The sequence below is a fragment of the Coenobita brevimanus genome, chromosome 31, assembly GCF_032717465.1.
Source record: "Coenobita brevimanus isolate Jiangsu-jjx chromosome 31, ASM3271746v2, whole genome shotgun sequence".
NCBI classification, from domain to species: domain Eukaryota; kingdom Metazoa; phylum Arthropoda; class Malacostraca; order Decapoda; family Coenobitidae; genus Coenobita; species Coenobita brevimanus.
In genome coordinates this window covers 19,929,593-19,943,746 of record NC_136984.1, presented here as the reverse complement: position 1 = coordinate 19,943,746, position 14,154 = coordinate 19,929,593, and the positions used below count along the sequence as shown (strand labels likewise).

The 14,154-nt window shown below is 41.0% G+C and overlaps 1 protein-coding gene across 1 annotated transcript; it reads left to right on the top strand.

Moving 5' to 3' along the window:
• Nucleotides 1–393: 393 nt before the first annotated feature.
• Nucleotides 394–1,461, top strand: LOC145395517 (uncharacterized). Its single transcript, XM_080269126.1, has 2 exons — nucleotides 394–1,062; nucleotides 1,093–1,461. The coding sequence occupies exons 1-2, from the start codon at nucleotides 394–396 to the stop codon at nucleotides 1,459–1,461; spliced, it is 1,038 nt and encodes a 345-aa protein (XP_080125252.1).
• The last annotated feature ends 12,693 nt before the right edge of the window (nucleotides 1,462–14,154 follow it).

Genomic DNA, 14,154 nt, shown 5'->3' with positions numbered 1-14,154 from the left:
AGCGGTGCCAATAATGGCGTGTATGTTGCGGTATTGTCCGCGAAGCTGTAGGAACGCATTTGTCTTGCAACTTTACTCCTTATACAGCAAGGAGGAAGCCGCCAATCGGCTAAGGATCGGTTTGAATAGGTAAGTTGGCTATTATCCTCATCTCAGGTAGTAACACATAATAAGGGTGTTTTCCTGCAACCCATTCGTTGGCTGCACTTGAGTGGTGAGCCCGATAGCTACAACTAAAATAATTATAGGTATCCATACAACGAGAAACGTATTTATACCAATATCCTATGCTTACACTGCCATAAAGAGCATTTATTTGTTTTTTCATGTGCCACATCAGACATACATATTGGCCTTTCCTCACATAGGCCTTATGACCGGGTTGCAGAGGCCATGGGCATGACGGTGGGGGCGGTCTGGAAGATGGTCCAGCGCACCACCTTGTCTCGGCCTGGGACACCGACAGCATCCAGAACACAGCCCGACTTCGACAATTTCACTATGAGAGCCATTCTCCATAACGTCCACACCCAGTTTGCTGCCAAGCAGAGCTTCACGGTTGGTTCCCTGACGGTGGACCTGAAGATGGTGAGCATCATCCCTGAGGCAACCTCGGAAACATTGGTGTGGCGACTCATCCATGACATGGGATATCGCTACAAGACCTCACAGTGGAAGATGTATGTGAGGATGGAGTCCCTGGACATCGTTTGCCCCAAGATTAGCGCTCTCCAGGCACTCCAACAGCACCAGGAGGAAGGGAGGCATGTGGTTTACCTGGATGAGACGTGGTTCACCACCAGGATGAACCACAGCATGGAGTGGGTGGACAGCACTCAGCCTGCCATTAGCACCACGTACAGCCGTCAGGTGCCGCCCGGAGAAGGGGAGCGCTTCGTGGTGGTGGCAGCTGGCACAGCTGAAGGTTTCATCGAAAATGCATTCCTCTGCTTCCCCACCAAGAACACCAGCGACGACTACCACAGTGAGATGAATGGCAAGCTGTTCCTGCACTGGCTGACGTCGTACCTCCTGCCGTCCCTGGCTAAGCCATCAGTACTGGTGATGGATAATGCGCCGTATCACAGCTAGCTGACAGAGGAGAGTCGTTGCCCCACCAATGCCACCAAGAAAGTGAATCTCATAAAATGGCTGGAGGACCACAGGCTACCCTTCCCACCACATGCCATAGGACCTGAGCTGCTGCTCATCTGCAAGCAAAACGGACCAGAGCTGCAGTACACAGTTGATAACATCATTCACATGTGGGGCCACGAGGTCGTCCATCTGCCACCTGCTCATCCTGAGCTCAACGCCATCGAGCAGGCGTGGGGGTGCATGAAACGGCACGTGCACTCCTTGCTACACCACTTCACCCGAGCCGACCTGCAAGCCAGGCTGGAGGAAGCCAGACTTTGCACCACTACAGAGGTGTGGGCGGGTGAGGTCCGACGATCCTGAGCCTTCGAGGAAGAGTACTGGTCCACGGACAACATCCACGAAGGCGTGGATCCGGTTATCACCAGCCTCGACAGCGATGATGAGGACGACTTATTGCTTGATAGTGACAAGGATTAAATAAAATATGTGCAGAGTACTTTGTTCGCATCATTTTATCCTCCCAACATGTCTCCTCTTCCTTCCAGTGTCTACAATGACGTGTTAATAGAACCTGCCCACAACAACCCCTCCGCATTCCTATGAACATTGTAAAAATGTCCCGTCTTCCCCCAGCCTCCTCCGTTTTTTTTTTTTTTTTTATTGTGTGTTTTATTTTCGCCAACATCTCCCTCAACGTACTTAACATATACCGTACTTCCCTTCCTCCCTGGCCATATTTCCACCCTTTTCCGTTTCCCGACCCATACCCAACCTGTAACAAATGACCAGGCCTGAACTGTCCCATTCCACCTGACTACAAACACAGACTGACGAGACAAGAACCATTCCTGCAATAGATGCTGTATTGGAACAAAAAAATCCAATACAAATTCGCACAAAACCTGAAGACCTTCACACCATTGCACTCCCATCAGTCATGGTCGTTATCACCCACCACCCTACCCTACTCTTGCCTTTACGTCAGGCCATCTGTCACTCTTAAATAAAGATTTACAAATATAATAACGCATAATGCATGCCTCATTAATATATGTATAAGGAACATGCTATTGGCTGTAGTGTCGATTTAAGAGAGAGGGAGAGAGAGAGAGAGAGAGAGAGAGAGAGAGAGAATGGGGGGTGGGGGTGGGGGTGGGGGGCGGGAGAGAGCTGGAGGGGTGGGTGGAGCCTACTGACCAACGTCACGGAACCCTTGTCCGTTTCCTCGTCATGAAGGTGGGACTTTAGCATCACTTGTCAGGGACAAATGCCTTATTTCTCCACATTTGATAATGCACTATAGCTCCGAGAATTAGGGCATGTTGTGCAACAAGCTCTGCCAGAAATGCATACTGATCCAACTGTTTGTTGATAAGCTATTCCTGAAAAACAGTGGGACGCGGCCTCTGAAACCCATAGTAACAACCTAACTGAAACTCCTAACTTAACCAAAACTAACTAAACCTAAAATAACCTAACCTAACTCACCCTGTAAGTATGCCATCTAAATACTGCAAGTGACCTCTTTCTCTCTCTCTCTCTCTCTCTCTCTCTCTCTCTCTCTCTCCACATACAAACACACACACACATAGATAGATAGATGGATGGGCAGACAGATAGAGTATTTCCAGACATTTTGTTTTTTTACCTTAGAGCACACCACTGGCAGTAAGTGAAGGCTGTGATAATTCCTGTCATTCTAAAACTCTGAAGGATATCGTCTGACGGCAGAAATATTGTAATATAATAGGAGATGTGGCTGAGTTAATGCCAGGTTTATCAAGATGTAACCCATCTGAGTCCTAGAACTGCCGCCACCTAATTGTTTTGTTTTCATTAAGGTGATGTTCTTTGTATGTTCGTGCGAATAACATTATATGTCGTTAGAACGAGAGAAAAATATTTATACTCATCCATATAATGGCGTCTTTTCTATTATACCTTCCATGCGGTGTAGCTCATGAGAAGAGAGAATTTTCAAACTACAGAGGTTAGATACAATTTTCAGTGACCTCTTCACTACCATGGGGCTCTACTAAATTGAGTGGGGCTGACGAGAAGCGTACACGTGGTGATGCTGTGCCCCTGGATGTGGCCGCTGCGGCATCCACCCGGGAGCCGAACCTTCTCATACTTATCTGCACCTTGCGTGGGAGAGGACCTAGTCTAATCTTGGTGAGGTGCTGTTTACTGAATATGGTGCCATATCCCTCCACGATTTATTTACTGTTCTGTAACTGCAGGAAGGTCTTACAGAAGCAGTAGCTTAACTGTGGTCGATGGGTCTGCTAGGCCGAACATCCCAGGATTAAGTAACAACAACTAAACTGAGTGAAACAGTGTGTCACCAGCAAGAATATGATGTAAAAAGACGTTATTGTACTGAAGGCGTTAAGAGAGTGGTAGGGAAGTTGGTGCTGAGCCTACCCCTATGCTAGGGGGCCAAATACCATCATGCCATTAACTCTTCATATTCTGCTACTACTACTGCTACTACTACTACCACCACTACTGCTTCTTCTTCTTCCTCAGATTTCTTTAAGGCGTTATTTGTTCATATCTGGGTAATTAATCAGGCTTTAGCTACATTAACATTTGAATATAACCACTTCAGTACCATGGCTTTCGTCATGTTCTGACTTCGTCCAAAACTAATATTCAACTTTGTTTACTCATTTTCGAATGGAGAGGTAAAATATATCCTTCCTTTATCAATTTTCTAGATAAGATCATCCAAAAGCTTAGTAAAATTGTGTGATGTTAACAAGAATGAAGAATGTGACTGAAGGAGTTGAGATTTTATGTTATTACAGCAAACAACCAAAATGTATCCTGAACTGTGCATAAAAATATATTACCTAAAGCATTTTTCGTGAAGTTTGCACATGGATTTATATATTCTGAATTCTGTTTCTCTATCTTCCTATGGTTAGAAGTCTTAATCCAGTAAAGGGGTGGCCATAAAGAAGGCGCCTTCACGTGGTCCTGTCTCACTTATCTATCTATCTATATCTATTGCAGGACGCCTTAATCCTGTAAGGGGTTGCCACAAATATGTCACCTCCAAGTCACACCGTCCTCTGCCATTTGACTCCCCTTCCTCCAATTAACATCCCTCTCCCTCATATATTCCACTCCATCCCTACATCTCATCCTTAGTCTCCCCCTCACTCACATACAGGTGTACACCATTCTTGTCAATTCAGTTTTAATTCAAATATTTATTGTCATGGATATGCATATACATATTGCATTTTTTGCCATATTATATCTTAAATATGTACAGTGAGGTTGGATGAGGAGGAAATGGAATATGTGAGTGAGTTTAAGTACTTGGGTAGTGTGATGAGTAAGGATGGAAGTTTAGAGAGGTGCTTGAAAGGGTACAATAAGGAAGAAAGGTTACTGGTTCTTTGAAAGCAGTGATAAGAAACAGGGAAGTGAGCATGGAAATGAAAATGCTACTACTTGACAGTATTGTGATACACTGTAATGTATGGAAGTGAAGCTTGGACCTTGATGGAGGGACAGAAGTCAAGAGTGAGAGCAGTGGAAATGAGTTACTTGAGAGGAGTCTGTGGAGTCACATGGAGAGACAGACTGACAAACAAGGATGTGAAGGAGCGATGTGGTGTGGATGTGGATGTGATAGGAAGCGTTAGGAGAAACACTTTGAGGTGCTTTGGCCATATGGAGAGTGAGAGACAACGAGGAGAGTGTATGTGAGTGAGGTGGAGGGGGGGAGAGGGAGGGGGAGGCAAAGGATGAGATGGAGGGAGGGAGTGGGGAGATAAATGAGAGAGGGGTGTGTGAGCGGGGAGCAGGGCAGTGAAATGGCAGGGGACAGGGAGACCTGAAGGTGATTTGTTTGTGGCCATTCTTAAGGGATTAAGGTGTCTGGCAATAGAAAGAGATATCTAAAATAAATTATTCGTGACAATGAGGACTTGATACCGTTTAGTATATGGGTCTTCATGATTTTTCTTTTTACAAATACACTGTTAGGAACAGGTAAAATGTTAGTGGTGGGAACTGCTTATAATATTACTTTGCAGTCATAATATTCGATAAAAATACAGAATAGGCTACTCAATAGTCACGGAGATAATTTATCAGCGTACAATTATAAGCAGAAAATAAAAACTGATGGCTTAAGTTTGGTAACATTTTATTCCATAATTGTTTATCTCTATACCTATAAGTGCTATGGACTAAAGTTGTTCTAACCATTGCAACACGTAGGTGGCCTCTCTGTCTGGTAGGATAAGATTAGACTTCTTCACTTGCACTGATCATATCACAAAATTCTTTTGGCACAAGACTTTCCACTAATTTAAACATTATTTTACATACACAGTATTTCATATCACAAAATTCTTTTGGCACAAGATTTTTCACTAATACGAGTATAAACATTCATTTACCTATACAGTATTGGTAAACTTTCGGAAATGGTAGCAGTTTAAGGGATCGAAATAGAAGGCCTACATGATCTCTGCATTAGGAAGATTTATTTATTCTTAATGTTCTTTTTTGTGATTTAAAAACATACTGAATAGAAGAGTCATTTGCAGACTCCGACACCTCAATGCCATAAGTATGATATGGATAAATGAAGCAGTTATTTAAAGTAACTAAAGCAGTAGTATTCAAGAATTTTCTTGCTTTACACAACACTCCATTGCTTTTTGTCATTTTATTATTTATATGTCTTATTATGTTGCCATGAGAGCTGACTGTCAATAATTACATATAAAAATTAGTATTCTCTACTATATTTCTTTGTACATGATCTAAATAAATATTTAAATTTGTCTGAACAGGTTTACCTTTGTCAGTCTTTTATTCTCCATACTCTTAGCATGTCCGTAATATCTCGGAGTATATCCTTTAACCCTTTCAGTCTCATCCACATGAACACCACAGTGCTCAGTTACTTCCTCATTTGTCTGCCTATCTCTCCTGTAACCCGACATCCACATCAACACAACAAAGTCCATTTACTCTCTCGTTTGTCTGCTTGTCTTTCCATGTAATTACACATGCTGCACTAAAAAAACTCACTTCCACTGCCCTTACTCTTGACTTGTGTCCTTCAACAGGGTCCAAGTTTCACTTCCATACATCTGATAAGTCCTATGTTGTAAATTCCTACTACAACAGGTCGATTTATTTAACTTGGGAGTGGCATCTCGTCGTCTAAGGGTTAAAAACAGTACATATTAACCCTTCCAGAAGGTGGTAGATTTTACCAAGTTAATTTGTTTCCCAGGTGATTTAATTTCCCCATGGCTAAAGATGACGCCATTTTACTTTATTCATGGTGTTGGCAGACGATTTTACTCAGCTGAAGAAAGGCCTCTCATATTGGAAGGCTGCATTAAAACTATATTTTCCTTCAAAATTTTGGAAAGTGCATCTTAAGCTAAATAAAAAGCAAGCAAATGGCAAGAATCTGAAGGAAAATGTATCCCCGGGTTCAAAGGGTTAAGTTTGGTGTGGCCTATCGTCGTCTGAGGCCTATGATTCATCCTGAATAAGAAGTAGGGTAGGGACAGACAGGTTATATGTAGAAGGTAGACGGATAGGTTTAATTTGCAAACTGTGGATACTTGGTCAGTGCTGGAAAAGAGGTCCCAGATCTCTAAGAATAGTGTTATGATACTTTTTTTTTTTCGTATATGTCTATGGTCATGTATTTTGCTTCATAACTTAATAATTTTTTGGTAGGGATCCGAGTCACTGTATGCGCCCCTAATCCCGTTCCCTTCTGGCTGTTTATATGATAACCGTAACCTCTGTCTTGGTCAAACCTATACGGCACAGATATTGAAAACTTGTGACGTGCTTAGAAGAATCAGACAGGCATTGTGATTTTTGTACTCCAGGAACAACTTTAGTACGTATTCTGTTAGGTATCAGATGTAGACTGTTCTTAATATGCCTCTTTCAGATATATCTGTAAAAAATTGATAGAAAGCTTATTACAACAACAATAGCAGTTATGAAAGGTTCAGTACAGGATATCACTTGCATTATACTTATACTGGAACATGCCAATAACTGATTACGAAGAAGTGAAGCAAGGAAGTGTTGCAAAGTGATGTTTACTCTTCATTCAGATGAGAAATATGCGGCCCGACACGACACGACCCGACCACGATGGATTTCGGGAGCTAATAACTTTTCTGCCATGTAAGACAGAGAAGAAATTCTTCCAGCAGGCAGCAGATACATTTAATATATTTTGTGTTTAGCTATATATTACTCATGAGACCAAAGAACCCTTGGAATCCCAGCTTTGCAAAGGAATGTACCGAGAGCTTCATTTGGCATCTCTACTGTGAAATCGAATTTGAAAAGGTTTCCGATAGTAATATTATATTTTCTTTGATGAATTCTAACAATTAAATATCGAATATTTTGTTCATAATTGTACCTGGGCGTTTTTTCTATGTTTACGGGGTGAAATAAGAAAGTAATTGCAAAATATCGTGATTTTATCATTCCATCAATAGCCAAGCGTTTACCAGCGCAGTTCGTTGACGTGGTAAGTCGGGAGGAGAGAATTGAACACTGTGCTTGTGCTTGTAATAAATGCAACGGGGCCTCGCTATATGCACATGCAGATGGAAAACGTGAAGGAGAGAATAAACGATAAAGTAAATAGTTTAGCTCAATTATTCTTCTGTCATGCTTCAACATTCTCACCAGAAATGTTGAAAGTTTACACCGTGATAAAATTATGATGATAGGAATATTTACAAAAAGCACTTTCGCTCATCACGCACTCCAACACGCTTACGTGCATTGGCCTTGGTACTTAATGGCAGCTCCTCATCTGACAGCCACTTGATTCTGTCCCTTATCTTTGAGGTCACTCTCTATGATTTCGTCCCAAGTCTTCTTCAGTCTGCCTCTCACAGCTCCACCCTCAACATTCACGTCTCTCACCCTCCGCACCCAGTTGCCATCCTCCATCCTCTGCACTTCTCATTTTTATTCCACTTTAGAAACTTCTCAAAATGTAAAATTTAGATCTTGTCTCAATTATATATTTCATTACAAAGGTGTTCCCGTATAATTCAAAACAACAGTCCCGGGATGGCAAAAGTAAAACTTAAAACCTGTAACCAAAGTAAGAACTGTAATATAATTCAGTCCCTTTTTCATTATCACCACCAATGTCATTATAACATCCCCATCACTACTTCCATCGCTGCTTTTACCATCACACATGAAGTATCATCATCATCATCATCATCATCATCAACATCAACATCATCCCCATCACCACCACACATCATCATCACTACTTTCAGCACCATACACCGCAACCACAACAACCACCACCATCGTCATCACAGCATCACCATCGCCAAGACTATGGTCGCCATTACCACCACAACAATTCCTCTTAAATGCCATCACAGTTGTGGCTGTTGGCGTCGTTACTACCAGTGTGTGGTTGAATGAAGACTTACAACACTGGGGTAGGGTGTGGGAGCTGAGGGAAGAAGCGACGGAGGGAAAGGGAGGGAGAGAAGAGGAGAGAAATCTAGTGAAGGAGATAAGAAATTTTGGATGTTTGGAATAGAAGTTGAAAATTCAAAAGGGGAATTAAGATGGGAAGATTATTTGGAGAGAAACAGGGAGAATGGCCATGGATCTGTAGAAATATGGGTGCAAGAAAAAAAAAAGTACATTACACGCCCGCCAAGGGGGAATCACACCAGCCACAAGCTGATACATAGCCTATCTAGCTCGGCTCTGAATATGACCTTGAGCTTGACCTGTTTCCACCAATTTCGAACTAGTAGGAGATTTTTATCCCTACTACACACACTTAACCTACCCCGTACCCATGACGTACGATGCAAATCGCAATTTTTTCCCACCCTCAGTCCCCATGACGTACGATGTATGTTTTGCTATTGCAATGTCCGTTGTTTGCACATTTTCCAAATTTTGTGCATGATTTTTGGTGCATATACACGGGACACCTTCCTCTACCACACCTTAGTACATTTTAGTACATTACTGATACCATGTGTGCTTGAGATAATACTAGGCTCACTGTAATAGTAAGGCCTGTAAATATGCAATAATATGACACTCACTATAATAGTAAGGTCTGTAAATATGTGATAAGTTATATAAGGTGGAGACTGGTATAAAGTTAGTGGAAAAGTATAATGTAAGTTGAAAAATAGAATGTAAGTTGAAACAACAGTCACAGTAAGTCAACTGTGCAAGAAACTGAAAATTTTCATGTGTTCGTGAATGAAACAATGCTTATATCACCTATATTTTTGTGTGAAAACCAATATATTCTTGTACCACACGTAAATTTGTACCAGATTAACCCGTCACGTCCCGAGCTATTTCGCACCTCCGACACCCCCCCAATCCCAAGGTATTTTCCAAAAAAAAATTTTTTGACTAAAACCTCCGCTTTTGGTGAGAAACATCGAAATTTCATAGAGAAATCCCTCACCTGAGGTTTAAAATACTCGATCCTTACCTGACTGGGTATTTTAACAGGCTGGCACCAAAGAAAACTAGTTCTATGGGAGGGTAGCTATTTCACACCACTCATAAACGGTATTTGTTGATTTACTTGGTACAAATCTATATGTACTACGAGAGTATATTGGTTTTCAAACAGTAATATAGGCATTATAAGCATTGTTTCACTCACTAACTCATCTCCATACCTGACCTTTTGCCACATTACCTGATCATCATTTTTGACTGTTTCTTCCTCTAATGCTATGTAAACTTTGTCCTCCACATTGTCATCGATTGGGGAATCACTCTGGCCCTGAATGTCTTTATTGGCTATTGCTACCATCATTATTTCTGTTATTGTTGTTGCTGTAGTTGTTGTTGGTTCAACTGATATTTCTGTTGTTGTTGCTACCATTGGTATTTCTGTTGATGTTTCCACTGTTATTTCTGTTGTTGTTGTTGTTGCTTCCATTGTTATTTCTGTTGTTGTAATTGTTATTGTCAGTGGGAGGTTGGGTTGTACCTCTGTTGTTGCTGTCATTTCTTCCATTACTGTTCCTGTTGTTAATGTTGTTGTAGGTGCTGTTACTACCTCTTTCCCCACTGGTAGTGTTCTCTTCAGTGAGCAGCTCCATTCCAGAGTTTTGAGTGGTGTTGGCCATTATCATGGTAGGATCGGTGGTTGTTGTTGATGATGATGAGCTTGTTTGTTGGTGCTGCTGCCATATGTGCCTCAGAGGCTTTGGCAACCCCGAGTGCCACCATTGCCTCCATCGGTCTGAGGAAGCACAGGCTCTCTCCCATGCTTCGTCTATGGCAGAGGGTAACGCACTGGTTGCAATGGAGCAGGTACTGGTCCTGGAATCTGCCTCTCTAGCATCTTGCAGAGTTTCTATAAGGTTTAAAACTTCGAGTATTTGTGGCTTTTTATCAATGATCCAATTACGCTGAAGTTGTAAGGACTGAATGAGGGTATTTCCTCTCGATACTTCACTCTGAAGACTGAGGATGTGAGCCACAAGTTCCTCTTTCTCTAGTTACATGAAGCATTGCTTATCATCCTCATCCCCATCCGTGCTTCCGTTTACGTCGTCTGTGGCAGGAAGGGATGGGGGTGGGGGCTCATTGTCACCTACATAGGTAACCACATAGTCAATGTTGCTCATGGTGCACAGGTCTTGTGTTTCATGACACGAGAATGTCTCGCGGTCACCGAGACAGAAGGTGTGGCAGACACTGGGGCAGTCTGCAGCACCTTCACAGCATACGAAGGCAGCGGTTTTGGCTGCTGCTTTGCCGCATACCGCACACCATCTTTGTGGGCAGTAGCCTGGCAAGTATCTTCTCTTGATTTTCTTATGAGCTGCCATGATTGCTTGTTGGTGTCTACCTTAATCAGGTTTAAGTGTTTAGCATTTGATTAAGCGAGTGAGTGTATGCTCCTTGTTATTTTGAATTCATTTTGAAACTCATGTAACGTAAATTTATTTCATTGTAATTAATAAATTTACAGTTCTTTTTCTTTGAGCTTAATGTAGTTAAACGCGCGTTTTATTTCTCCACATTTTAGCGTATTTTAGTTGCCGCTCCTAGTTTGCACAAACGCTTTGCATTATTCATAACTGGTACTTATACCAGTACTTTTGTATCAAGCTTAAATTCATTGTGCCAGCCAGGAGTTAGTGCACTGGCAAGAACCTGTTTATCATTAATAGCATTAGTTATTGATTGTCAGGGGTGGAGTCACTTTCTCAAGAGGCTAACAGTACTAACAAACAGCATGCGTGAGTAATTAATCTCTGCTGTGTACTATTGAGAAAGTTTATAAATTCTCGTCCTTAGAGAATCGGCGAAGTAAGCCGGCATAAAGTAAAACTTACTGCTTGATTTTCACAAGTCAATTCATTGTCTCTATATCAAGTAACATCCAGCATTCTTTAATTCATAAATTCACATCCCCCCGTGAAACACACCCATAAACAGACTGAACAACCATTGAGACAAGACACATCCCTCTTTCAATCCAACCTTAAAATAGATAAATTCACTCAGTTCATTGCCCATGTGCACTACAGCCTTAGCACCCTCATACATACTCTTCACTGCATTCAGCAACTTCCCATTTGCTCCGTATATTCTTATTATTTTCCTCACTTCTTGTATATCCACCCTGTCATATGCTTTCACCAAATCCATGAAGGCTGCATACAGCTTCTTTTTTCTTTTCTAGAAACTTCTCCATCAAAGACCTAAGAATGAATATCTGATCTACACAACCTGTCCCTTTCAAAAACCTCCCTGTTCTTCTCCAACTAATTCCCCTGTTATTTCCTTAACTCTGCCAATAAGTATCCCACCATATACATCTCCAGTTACACTATGAAGATAAATACCGCTATTGTTACCACACACTTCTTTTTTCCCTTTAATAATAATAATAATAATAATAATTCATCCATCCATCCATCATCCATTCCTACGTTGCTCCATGAGGAGCGTGTGACCCCAGGGCTAGGCAAATTGGTCCTAACATTGAAGATGAGAGTGACCAGCCTCACTCATCCCTGAATGGCAATACGTGAGCAATAAACCCCAACCATCCCTTGGATATAAACTTTCACCGGCCCAATCCGATTGGAGCGCCGTAATTACCCACTAAACCACCATGCATCAAAATTTGGTTATATGGTAACCACTCAGGGTAGCAATTGGTTTCCTGGTGTAGCTACAGGAAACCATTTGGCGTGTCACTCAGTGTGGAGTCACGCACAGGCAGAAGGAAGAGGCAAGAATGAAGGAAAGAAAGACAGAAGAGGATGGAAGGAAAGAAGGATGGATGAAAGGAAAGGGCAGACACCCGAGAGCAACACTACATCGGGTGCATGGTGAGCGCCCCCATCTACACAGTGACAATAATAATAATAGCATTAATAATAATCATAATCATAATAATAATAATAATAATAATAATAATAACAGCTAGAAGACTGTAACTCTCAGTGGCAGTACTGATCTCAACCGATAAGATTTATTTTTTTTTGTAATAACTCAAAAACCCTTGGTCAGACTGCACCAAAAAAAATATACAGACGTGATCCAGGACAGGACAATACTTTTTAAGCCAAGAAGTACCTCATTTATAATCTGATTTTTCTGTGCATAAGATTAATTGGATATTCTTGAAAAGTGGGGCATCCCAAGTATCGTAATATCCAGCATGAATGGCCCTCTTTTTCAATACAAAATTCTAAAAAATAATTCTATCACGAGATCACAGTCCATGTTCATGTATCTACAGTAATTCAGGAGAAAATTGAAGTGGAAAATTCATGAATTTTTTTACATAATTATTTGAACCTGTGATCTTGAAAATCGGGTTCAAAACACAGAAACTGGGTTAGTATAGTTGAGTCGTTGTACTGTACTTCCTCAATAAGTATAATGAGGAAAAAGGAACAGAATAATGACAGTAAAATTAATTATGGATACAAAGATCTGCACCTATTATAACAGCTGTAGATCAGCTAAAAGAGAGTAACTGTAAGACGGAGTTACTAATCTCCACCAGTGAGAATATTGATGAACTTACGTTTTTTGTAATAACTCAAAAACGGTTGGTAAAGCTGCGACCAAAAATTATACTGACCTGGTCCAGGACTAACCAAAGTCTCAAAAGCCAAAAAGCCTCATTTATGTTTTGGGTTATCCTCTATAAAAGACCAATTATTTAAAAGTGCTGAAAAGTGGGATGCCTGAAACAAAGTAATGACAAGAATGAATGGCCTCCAAATTTTTTTCCTGCCGAATGTTTGGAAAATAATTTTATCATGGGATTTCCCTCCGTGTCCATGTATCTATAAATGTTTTGAAGCAAATTGAGGTTGATAATTCATAATTTCAGATCAACAGGAGACTACAACTGCCAGAGACAGTTACTGATCTCCACCAATAAGAGAAGAGCTGAAGTTTCGTATAAAAAAGAAAAAGAAAAAGAAAAAACAAACACTTTGGCAGAACTGCCACAAAAAATTACATATATCTTTTCCAGGCCTAGACAAAACTTTTGAGCCAAGAAATGGCTCATTTATTATTATTATTATTATTATTTTTTATTATTATTATTGTCTGTATGAGAAAAAATTTAAAATGTTAAAATGTGAGGTGTCAGAATTATCTTAATATATCTTATGACCCCCAACATTTTTCCAAACAAATTTACTTTTTTAAAATTGTTTGTGCATGGAAAAAGAACGAAAGGCCAGGAGCCTACAAGATTGTTACGTCCAAGGGAAAAAAAATAACAAGGAGCCAAAGAGTTCCATTCATTTCGAGACGTCTGGACACAATTTATTGGAAAAACTGGAGATCATAGGCAGTAGGAGTTAGAGACGGAGGGAGACTGTTCCATAGTCGACCAGTTGCATACATGAAAGACTGGAAATAATGGTCAATCGTTGCAGTAGATAGCTGGGCAGAAAAGGGTCGAGAGTTTGTTCCTAGACAGGTGCTTCGTCCCCCTCCATAGTGGTGGAAGGATGAAAG

Bases quoted from the DNA above. Each gene is read 5' to 3' on its own strand.
- LOC145395517 (XM_080269126.1), top strand. From the start codon at position 394: ATGGGCATGACGGTGGGGGCGGTCTGGAAGATGGTCCAGCGCACCACC. The intron at 1,063-1,092 runs GTGATGGATAAT...TATCACAGCTAG, and splicing joins TGGCTAAGCCATCAGTACTG to CTGACAGAGGAGAGTCGTTG.